Genomic DNA, 11,941 nt, shown 5'->3' on the forward strand with positions numbered 1-11,941 from the left:
TTTTTATACTTTGTGGTCATGACTAATCAAGATTTTTGCGATTTCCATTACTGATGTTTTGTCGCTTAGTAGGCGTTTTTGCATTCGTTATGATGCATTTAGTATAAAAGAGTATCAGATACAAAAAAAATTATGAACGTAAAGAATTAGCAATGTATTACAATATCCGCCAATTATGATGTATTTAAAAAGGTGAATATGAAATCAGATCCTGTGGTACTAATCCAGATCAGTTCATTGAAAGAAAACATATATTTCTTGAAAACATTATATTTCTTCGAAAATAATAATTAAAATGGAGATACTAAAAGCTCCACGTATAAAATAAGAAATATGCCAAATTCCAAATAAAGGAATTACAAAGAAGAATGTACACCCTCTTGCCATTATAACTCTAAAGCGTGAGGAGGAACCGCAGAAAGACCGAACTTGTATTTTGCGTTAGTTCTGCCCCCTTCCCCCCCCCTCCCCCCCCCCCCCCCCCCCGTTCCAGGGTTAAAATGTCTGCTCCCAACGAGGTTGCATGCATACTCGCTTTCACCACATCTAATTATTACTTTACTTCTACCACAAAAGACTCCCGGTTCACCTGCAAGTAAATCAAAATATGAAATAAGATACGTAGCGATATCGCGTTAATCTTTACTTAAATTTGTGTTTTTTTTTTTTTTTTTGTGCGCTGGGGTTCATATTCTCCCAAAATAAATTTATCTAAAACATTACACTTTGAGTGCTTCTATCAACACCTAAAACGTTCAAATTATAAAATACTAAAGCAAACATTTCAATGAAACTTCGTCAAGCTATTTATTCATTCATTTACTTATTTTCTGCGTTCATGAATAGTTGATGCCTGGTCAATTCTGCACAAACAGGGAGGTTACAAATTAGTCAGAAAGAACTGAAACCCTAAACCCTTGAGTTAATAACGTCAATATTCACCGCACCCAAGGTGTGAGGGCGTTACGCAGATGTTGTACGCGGATCATGGTGTTATGTTCATGAGTGGCAAGTCTGGGAGAATGTGTTAGATATATTACAAAAGAAACAAAAATGTTCTGACCACGAAAGCACGTAATGCTTATGCCTTATAAGAAGTCATTTAATATTATCTTATGTATACATAAATTATTTAAATGTCTTAAAGCTTCCACAAGTATGATACTTTTTTTACTTCTTAATTACTTTTAAATATGTGGTTAGCCTATTCACTTTGTAAATGAATATGTTTATCAGCAATGAGAAAACAAAATTTAAGTTATTTTAGTGGGGCTTGTCTTTAAATATATTTCTGTTGATCTTGTTGAAGTCAGTTGTGCTTGCACAATTCAAGGTAAAAGTAGATTAAAAGAGATCGAAATGGCGTTTACAGTTGCGCGTTCAGAGAAGGTGGCAACAAAAAAAAGAAGAAAGTCTAGAATAAAAGTTTTTCTGCTGATCATTGCTTCTTTAAACTATAGGTTTTTTTAATTGTATTAATAACGGCAACTTGGTTACGATGTCTTCTATTGCAGCCCTACTTTATTTGATTCAAAAGGTTTCATGACATTGTTAAGTTTGTAACGACTAATACACTTGTAATAAAATTTATGCTCAGAGACATACGCGTTTATTTAGTCATTAATGTATAAATATCACTCTTCCCATTCGCCTCAAAAACGAAATCGTTAGTAAAATGTAAACCTGAGTAGCTTTCATTTTTAGGTTTTACATTCAGAACTTATATTAATGAACATGTAGATTTCGAAGCAGACTTCCGCTCACCTCGCAAGCTGAAGCAAACTACTGGCATATGATGTCTATTAACACCACTCCTTAGTTAAGACAGCAATTATACATTCTCCTCGCAGTATAAAATAACACGGCAACCAATAGTTGTTTTTCAAGTAACAAATTATTATGTCTCTTAAATAGTCATTTTACTAATAGAGCTATCGCGCATGCGTCCTTGTTCACATACTGCAGCTGTGTATGCGAGAAACATGGTGACCATGAACACGCCAGAGCTCGTTAAAAACCAAAGTTAGCGACCCTGCCCTCAGTGCCAAAGTTAGGTTTGCGTCTTCGTATTTTATCCAAACATTCAGAGTCTAATGGAACGACCTTCACTCTCCATAGCGAGACTGCGTGCAACGTTTCCAACGCCAAAAAAGAAAAAAAAAAGATAACTACGCGGTAAATCCGGTTTACCACCACCCCGTCATCGCCACGTTAGTCAGCGCCTCACTTCGCCTTCTCGAAACGAGCTTATGAAACGTTCTGGCCCCCTGACAAATATGCCGCATATTCCTTTGAATGATTGCGGCTGTCTCCGCCCGGCCTTGTGGTGCGCGTCTGCCATACTCCGTTCACACCTAAGCTGACAGTACGGTGGAGGCTACGTTCTTGTCCGGAAAAATCATACGGCAATGCTTAGTCACGTGATGCCGCACCCACCCACGCGCGGAGTGGGAGGTCAGTAATGAGAAGGAGGCGGACGATTGGTCCGTCCAGTGCGTGGTTCATTCCCCTATGTCAGAAGCATAGGGGTGAACGCAGTTTAGCGAGTGCTCTGCGTTTTCGCGAAGTGAGTATCTAATTTTAGAGCTTTGGCTCGCTCTTTTTCCCGTGCAGCCATCGTGGGCTTCCGCTGCCCGGACAAGGTGACCGGGCCCGGGGCCAAGTTCTACCCGTACCCGCGCTACCCTCATCCGGCCGATTGCACGAGGCTCATCACCTGCGTTCACGACAAGCCGAGGCTCATCAGCTGCGGCTACGGGAGCGCCTTCAGCCACTACAGCTACACGTGCGAGGACGCCGCTAACGTGCCGGACTGGTACGCACACAGGGCTCCGAGAGCGTTGCTTGTACTATAAGCTATTTCCATGTTTTCGGTACAAACAGAAAGGCCCTAATTATCTCCAGAGCAGGGTTAATTTACATCAAAGACAACCAAGAAAAAAAAAAGTTAAATAGAGCTGTTTTTGAAAAGCAGAGTCCAAGTTTCACTTAAAGTAATTTTAGAGCCCAGCTCTTAGGCGCCCGTTTCCGGGTTTAGCGGTGCCGCCGTCGACGTCGCTGTCGGCGTAACCGCGCGTTGCATTATGGGACGTTTCCCATAATGACGTCACGAGGGTATGCCCTCGTGACGTCACACGGGCATACCCTCCCCTCTCCCCTCCTCCTCATGAGCTGCACTCTAATTTGGCATTGCAGAGAATTGTAAACGTCTTACATTTTTTTTTATCTATAATGTATTTTGTTTTGCTATGGAACACAACCTCCACTGACCTGCTCACGAGGCTACTTCTTTCTTGGGGAACCGCGTCTATTATCTCGTTTTTTGTATTATCACTACCGGGAAAACTTCGAAGTATAGGGTCACGTGCATAGAACTTGCAGGTTGGAGAATCTTACACGCGTGTACCGTTTTCTTCAAGTTGCCACACGTGCAAACGAAATACCCTCAATGTCGAGGAGACCCCGCGCCACGGCAGGGACTGCTTGTGCAGCCCGAGCAAAAGCGTCCCGAATCCCTGGGTGTCTACGTCAGAGCGACTCCGCGCAAAGGCTTGACGTTACCACGTGTTACGCATCTCGGGGAGCAAAAGAAGAAATTTCCCCCTCCTTCCCCCCCCCCCCCCCCCCCGTGAATACAACTCGAAGCTTACAGGTGCGTTGTGCTAGCAATGGGGGAAGAAGAAGGCTTTCAAAAATAGTTCACAAACGGCGTACCGTAAATCACTCGTCGCCGATATGAATCTCAACGAAGTAAAACCAGTGTAAGACAGTGAAGTGGTTAAGGTTGTTTTACCAAATTTTAGAGTGTAAAGGGAAGAACGATTTTAAAAACATGCATTTTTTCAATATGGCACGTAAAATACAGATGTGACCGGAAGAACAATTCCAGGATTGTTTCATAATAAAACAAAAGGAAACATACTTCCACTGAAGCAGTCCGTTGACTGCTACTTTAGGCGAAATTCAAAAACTTCGCTTTCTGGAGCCGCAAAGATATCTGCTGGGAACATAAACAATATGTAGCCATTTACTTTCGTTAAAGATCATTTCAATCATAAGCGTAAACAGAGGTAATTACGCCTGTTTAGTTTTGATTATTCTAGTAATGTTTTAAATGTTGTTTTACCCGCCAGCATTGAGCACTTGGTATAGGTTCAAAATTATATTGGTGATAGCATAGGGGCTCAAGGTATAAATATACATTGTGCACTTATACGCACATCTGCAACTGCACAGGCTGAGAACGAAGGTAAAATATTACTGTCAAAAGTTTTCATAATTTAGAGCCTCAAAAAATTCGACGCAGCATCATTATACATCGTTGTTTCAGCAACGCTAAAACAGTCTGATAAACTTAGTTCATGCGCTGAAAATTTACAAAGTAAACAAATGAGAGGAAACATTTTAACCTTCCTCAGAACTCTTTGGTTGCACTGAGGAATTTATAGCTATACGGTGAAATATATTTTCCGAGTAGAAAAATATATTTATGCTTGATTTTTTTATGCTCGATTGGCAATCGCTATAAAGTATTTAAGGGGTGCAATGTTGAAATGATATTAAAATCTAAAAAAAAAAAAAAATACGCTTAAACGTCCCAGAAAAGGATGTAAAGCTCACTGTAACGCTATGCTCCTTATTGTAGTGCTGAATCAGGTGCGGAAAAAGAACACTTTTTTAATTAAAAAAAAAAAGTTGTGACACCATTATCTTTGCTTGTATCAACTTCACCTTTTGTTTCTTCCAAGGGGCAACACACCCTTGGAGAAAAACAAATATTAAGTAATCTTTCAGGCTATTAGGTTGTTAATGCATACCTGAAAAGGTTCAATTGAACATTTATTCTCTTTTTAGTTCTGATGTATGGCAACAGACGAAAGGCGGAGAAATTTCATCTGAGTTTTGGCCTTCTACTGCGGAGAAGCAATTTAAAATCTTAAATGAAAGCATCTTTGCAATGTAGACCAAATAATGCAGCATACTTATAAATTCGTGTTGCAAGAAATTCGAGCAACTGGCATTTGTTGGAGCGACGTCGGGAGGATGAAGTGAACTGGTGATGTTAAATATTCAAGAAATTACCGTAAAAATGTTTTGTTTCTGTAGAAATGTTTTAACCTTGAGGCAGTAAATTTACTCTAGGGAAAAACCTAGACGTTCGGGCTTCGATATAATTTCTAACTGGAATTCAAATAGTTATTTTTCAAACAAGACCTTTCAACTCTTAGCTTTAGCGGTATAAAGATTTGCACAAGTTTTTTATCAATTTCACCACCATAAATTTGCATGATTAAACATTTACAGCAAGCTAATGCGTTTTAATACTTTACGTCAAGCAAACCCTCAATACCTGCAAGCAGATAAATAATTGAGTTGTGCCTGAACCCCGAGATATCTGTAATTTTATATAATGCCTGCTTAAACACTCGTGCCCAGGTAAATGTACAAGGGGTGCACCATATTGACTTACAATTTATTCGTTTCTTACAGATAACGTATACTTGGAGGTCCGTATATATGTACACCTTCTCTATAGCTTCCCCTGTACTTAAATGCAGTTGCACCACTTGTGTGGTGGCCTCTCTGTGGCCTGCTAGATCCACTGTTTGGGAGTGCCTCACTCCCACGCCTGGACAGCTGGTTTCAGCTGACCCGTGACCGCGAAATGGCGGTCTCGCAGTGTTCTTTCTTATGCCACCCAATGGCTAATATCCACTGGGGGTTCGATCAGGCCATACCTACGCACGACTAGACGTTCGACCAGTTGTACGACGCGTCAGAAAGACGGGCGAACCCGTTCAGGCGCCGGTCAATCTCTCCGTGTGTGCATTCATGCGAGGCTGTGATCGGCCGACTTTTGATTGGGTTCGGCCATCTTTTGGTACGTGTTATGACCACTCAGACGTTTGGTCACGCATGGGTATGGCCTGACCGGGCCCCTAGTTGCCATAGTCTGCTGGGTACAGTAAAATAAAATACCGCGAGGACGCCATTTTTGTGACCTTTAACAAGCTGCAGGCAGCTCTCCTTGCATGGGTGTGAGGCAATCACAAAATGTGGTTCCAGCAGGGCATGAAGAGGTTGCCACACAGGTGATGCAAGGGAATTTGGCTACATGATGAGTCTGTCGAGAATGTGGACACGTGTACAGACCTGTAGATGACCGGTGTCTGTAGCAAACAAAATTGTAAATCCGTATGTTACGCCCTTGGTATATCTTCTGCAGAGCTGCAAATGTTTTCTGAGAATATTTGCATCCTTGTTGTGGAGTCGCGAAATTTCGGTGGCCAAATAAAATTACGCCACGGCACGACTCAGTCGCTGAGGGTTTCAGTTTCTGAATTACTTAACTAAAACTCAAACTTCAAACGACGGATCCGGTATTTTTGCACCTAAACGTAAAGCCCGCTCTGCCTCTTAGCTTGAGAAATGTCATGTTTATTGTGTTTAAAAAAAATTATATTTATTTTTGTAGTTCAGGTTTTTTTTAGTGCCGTATTTGCAGGGGTTAGCCAAAAAGTATAAAATGCTGGTTTTTTACGCGATCCGCACGAGAGTAATATCTGTTGAGACGTCTTTCAATTGCCAAAAAGCGTTTGATACTCATATCGTTCGATCGCGTGTGTTCATTTAATATCATGAAATAAGGAGTTTCTTTTTCCTGACTGACGCTTTGTTTATTTCTTCCTGACCATCACCTCAAGTAGCTTGAACAAAAGCATCAGGTATATTTAGCCAGACAGCACGCCAGAAAAATGCCTAACTTGGCCTAAGTTTGGCACTCGCAGGTGGCTAACTTGGGTTTAATAAGGTTTTGATTAAAGGCGTCGGTTATTGCCAAAGTAGTTTGTTTTGGCTTTTTATGGCTTTTCGCTGCTTCGTCACACGATTGCCAAAGAAGAAAACACGAGTCAGAAATACCACGTATCAACTAAACAACCACGAAGCTTAATACTGGTATTTCCTAGGGAACAGAGGCCCAAAGGATGCAAGGGACAGCCTGACACCCAGGCATAAGAAGCCTAACTTTTGCACTTTTTTGGTAACTTTGGGCCAAAATACTCAAAATTTATCCAAACATTATATTTTTAGGTTGCATTGTGTAGTTTTTGCGCTTAAAACGGGCCTTCATCGCCTGTCAAATGCTAAATTTTAATTGAAAGTCCGAAATTTCTGTTACTTAGGCAGGTACATCTCAAAAACTCAGCAGATGTGGGACTATTACTCGGGTTATCCAGGCATCGATCACACAAAGGGCATCCCTTTGCAATATGAATATAATTTTATTATTTGTAATGCGAAAACCGTCTTAGTCAACGTCATAGAAGTAAATCAACATAACCGATATGACTGAACTGTGAAACTGAACTAAAATCCGACATATTTATGCTAATTTTCTAAAATGTTTAGCTAAAAATGCGCTAGATTGTGGCCTGGGAACAAGTTTCTATAACTGATGTGAAAAAATAAAAAATAAAACGGAAGTGTAGATGCTAGATTAAGGAAACAACCCACTGAAACGACTTTTGGTCAGCTCCTGGAGACAGCCCGAGCTTTTTTACATTTTCATCAGATGCCCCTAACTTTGCCGTTTGAGAATAGGTAATATAAATTTAAGCAAAGGCCAGTGCGCCTAGTCGAATTGCACTTAATAAAGCACACCTAAAGTTATTTTTCCAATTCTTCGAGGGAACTAGTCCTCATGGGGTGGGCTGGTGTGTTAGCTGAATTTAGTTTTCGCTGCAGAGCAGTGCTTCGAGTATGAAAAACGCCTGCTATAGTAATTTGACATCTAGAAAACGCAGGACGTGTTGAATCGCGAGCATCTTATCATCGTTCTTTATACACTAAGATTGCAACAGAACCCGATAAAAAAAAAACGCCGGAGAACAAAAAACAAGGCAAGAAACGCGAAGGTAATGCACCAAGCCCCGTACTTCTAACACTTTCAGTGACTCTAGATAACAAGGCGGTAGTGCTGAAGTTTTAGCCTCACCTAATGAGGCAAGCGCGGGACACGGATTTGGCACGTCTACTGCGTCAGCATTTGGCTATACGAGCACAGCTGGCGGCACGCAGCTGGTTGACGGTGAACGCTGTTCGATGGCCGGATGTTTTTAGTGTCCCCACCGACTGAAAGCTAGACTCAGCGAAAGCTAACACAGCAATCGTGCTCGATCTGTCTCCCGCGTTTGCCATCTTTAGGTGATGCTAAGGATTCAACAGTGGGACCCTTTATCTAGGGGGTCAGGCACTTGCGAGCACGCCGCAGATTGGCCACAACAGCAGACAAGATGAACCATGTTTACCAGTGCCATCAGCTGGACTACTTAAAGGGTACTGAACCGAAATTTCGAGCTCACAAAACGGCGTTGTAGCGGTAGGCTGGACGCTGCAGAACCGCAAAACACCACTCATACCGCGATATTTCTAACGGATGGCCGTATTTTTGGAAAAAAAAAAAGCGCCATTGAACACGGCCGACGAGGCCATCGAGACATGTGACGTCACGATTCTCATTCCCTCTCCCCCTCGCTTCGTCCCCTCGAGGAGGTGAACCGAAGCAGAGGAGGATGTAGCTTTCCCCTCATTCTCAACTGTTCCAGGAGGAGCGTGACGTCAGAGTCCTCGCTTTATCGCGTCTTTCTTTTCCGAAAATACGGCCATTCGTTTGAGATATCGATGTATGAGTGAAGAATTGGAGTTCGTAGCGTCCCGTTTAACGCTTCTGCGGCCTTATTTCGTAAAATCCAAATTCCGGTTCAGTATCCCTTTAAACGATAGATTGCAGACTAAAAGTAGGGCGCTGCCATTAAAAATATTTAAAATGTATATTCCCATTGAAAATTGTCATTTTTTTTTAATTTTTATAAACCCAAACAATCCAGGCGGCCAAGATGATTTAACAGATGTGTCGAAAGAATAAAAGTACTCAATGCTTTTTTTTTTACTAAAACAGTGTGTTTTATTAAGACCCCACTAAAATTTAATAAGTCTACATTATTCGATTTGAATCAACTTTTCGCCTTTCCAATATTCCCCTTCTTTTGTCGCTCCTTAGTCGCTAAATGATGGAAGCTACTTAGTTCTAGATGATCAAACATTAAACAAGATGGTGTTTTGTATGTTTTTCTCCCAACTACATAGTGAACCGCTTCTTATAGATGTATAGCCGTGTAGTCTTGGTATATTTTTGCCGCTGTTGTGTGCCGTAGGATAATGCAGTTGAATCCTCTTATTATTTTTCAGGGTCGCTATACGACCAAATTTACAAACGTCACCGCGTAGTTCATTTACACATCGCAAACTGAATGCCGTGGAATCTGCAGAATTCAGCATTTTTAATGCAATATCAGCTTTTAGTGCTTTTGAAACGAACATTCCGCGTCTCTTTTGCAAACCATATGAAAACATCGCTACGATTAGGGGCCTGTTTGACGTCCGGTTAGCGTAGTTTGAATCCCTGCCAGGTCTAGCACGCCAAACAGTTGATGCTGGTACACTGCATAAGGTCAAGCCCCGCAACTTTATAAAATGCGCGCAATTCTACCATCATAGTGTTATCATCAGTATGCTTTTAATTTAATTAAAATATTCCAATCGAAACACGATAAAGAGGGAATAACCAACTATTTTTGGGAAGATGCATAACAACCGCAGAGTTTTTATTTTTGTTTCTTGTTGGCAGTACGAAGTGCACCAATATTACGAATATTTTGTGAGACGTGTTCAGACTTAATTATGTTGGTTTGTGAAACTAGGCAAAATAAGCAGTTCTATGAAGTATTTAAAAATGGCGGTTACTGGAGGGTCTGCCTCATGAAGCCAATTGATGATACCAAGCTTGTTCTAGCGCCGATACTTTACTCGCGATATTTCACAAGAAATTACTACTACGTTTATGCCAAACTAACTTTCATTATCATGTTTTAAAAAGGGACGATTAAAATTTTATAGTGAAATTTAATTTGTCGGCAGGCAAGACGTGGTCAGAAGTTCGGGAGGTTATGAAAGACGATTATTAAGCGTACTGGATTACCACCATTCGAGGGACGAGATTTTGGGATGCAGCTGGTCTGCCTTATTCTAATGTCTAAAGCAAAAACACTAAAAATTATAAATACTTGTGCTTGGCTATTTGGTAGGGTTATAATTAACGGAACACAGCGATAATTAAGTGACTTCCAATTACGTGTCAACCAGTCAAATGGTATGTGCAAAACTAAGAAAATGTGAAAGTTTATAGACATTAGTTTTAGGTTGAAATCTGAACGCTTGCACTGCCTTTCCCCCTCTCTCATTTTTTATATGAAGAGAAACAAATTAATTTTAATTTAATTCACCTTAACTTTGTAAAGCGTATGGGTTTGTCTTTTTTTCGTTTTATTCTCAGGTTAACAAAATGCCAACGAATGTTGCAAGTAAAGCTTTCAACCAGTGCGCTCTGCGAAAAGCGCACTGATCGAAGCACGAAAATTCTTGGTAAATAATCTTGCGTTCCTGCGAAACTAACTGCGTGAATATTCTTGAAGACGTCTACTAAACGAAACGTAAAAGCATTTTTCATATAGATACGTAAGAAGACTGGTTTAACTATTTATATTCAGGTAGCCTCTCAGTTTAGTGCTTTGTTTGTCAAGTTAAGGGCCTGGATAGTCTCCAAGTAACTCAAGGTAACAATACACGATACGTGCCTACGACTGAAAAAAAAAAAACACAAATCCTACTCTAAGGCTCTAAGTAAATATCCGGTGGTATAATAGCGCTTATCATCGAATGATGCACTTAATATTTGAAGGGCGATTGACAGAAACTTGGTACGTTCTACTTTGCAGCCCACTTGTTCACGGCCACAAGAAGAAGTAAGCTGTTGGCGAGGACGGTTCAAACGCAAGGCTGGCGGAACAGCCTGCTGCCATGACACAAGCTCCTGGTTGAACCTTCTGCGAATTATTTTATGCCGTCGTTACAGAAAATAAAACAACAGACTATTATCGGTGTCTCGGACGTTTGTGACTGTTCTTGAGGAATATTTGGCGAAAGAGATTTCAGGAGAATGCCGCCGCACAGCAGCGCGCTCTCGAGTTTGGAGATTACCAGAACAGCCTTGACTCTCGGAGGCAAGGACGAGAATAGAGGGTTGTGCAGGAATGCTAGCACGTGTATACTTGACGTGTGAAAGAGCGAACTTAACAAGAAAAAGAATACCTTATATGAGTGCTGGGTTTTGGTGTTTCTGTGTAAAATTAACTGCTCTTGGCAGAATAATAAAATAAAAAAAACATAACTAAAACCGTAATATGAGATATGTAAGTGTCCGGTGCTCCAACTCCGCCCACCAAATACCTCGTAGTACTTGTATTGTGTCGCATATGATCCTGATGAATACATAAAATGTGTGCTCCAAGGGAATCCATCCCCAGCCCTGCCGAGAAAAATAGACTCATTGCGTTCCGTTCATATTACTAAATCCTACAGCTTGACCTATACGATATAAAGGTGTCGCTGTGATACAGTGCTAAAAAAACTTGGCAAAAAATTGAGACAGTGTTTGACGCAATGGCGTGTGAATTATCAAAAGTGACATTCTGTTGGGGACAACGGCTTTCACGTGGGATTAGCTCTGTTTACGAGCCTTAGATATATATTTTTTTCAACTCGCAGTTTCTGCAGTAAACAGCTCTTTAGATCTTACTACCAGTATGCTAACCAAAAGGTCGCGCATGCTGTGTCGATAAAACTACATCAAGAATGTGACGCTTTTAAATATGAGGCTGTAGAGCCGTAAAACGCGTCGTAAAAGGATGTTTGTAACAGGGTCCCGGTCAAAAATGACCAGACAACAGAACACAAAATTGAAATAAACCTCAAATATTTTTTTTTTATCGTCTCACTACATTTATACCACACAAATCACCAGAGAGCATCATTATATACTAGA

General features: G+C 40.9%; 1 protein-coding gene across 2 annotated transcripts in view; it reads left to right on the forward strand.

Annotated features, from left to right (window-relative positions):
* The window catches only part of LOC8039931 (protein obstructor-E), a 41,216-nt gene extending 30,216 nt beyond the window's left edge, over window positions 1-11,000 (forward strand). For both annotated transcript variants that reach the window (XM_040217183.3, XM_040217184.2), the window contains exons 4-5: window positions 2,614-2,815; window positions 10,836-11,000. In XM_040217183.3, the coding sequence (XP_040073117.1) occupies window positions 2,614-2,815; window positions 10,836-10,866 (233 nt within the window). In that variant the 3' untranslated portion in view covers window positions 10,867-11,000. The remainder of the gene's footprint in view (window positions 1-2,613; window positions 2,816-10,835) is intronic.
* Window positions 11,001-11,941: the final 941 nt, after the last annotated feature.

The sequence above is a fragment of the Ixodes scapularis genome, unplaced genomic scaffold (assembly GCF_016920785.2).
Source record: "Ixodes scapularis isolate PalLabHiFi unplaced genomic scaffold, ASM1692078v2 PGA_scaffold3__209_contigs__length_174095766, whole genome shotgun sequence".
NCBI classification, from domain to species: Eukaryota; Metazoa; Arthropoda; class Arachnida; order Ixodida; family Ixodidae; genus Ixodes; species Ixodes scapularis.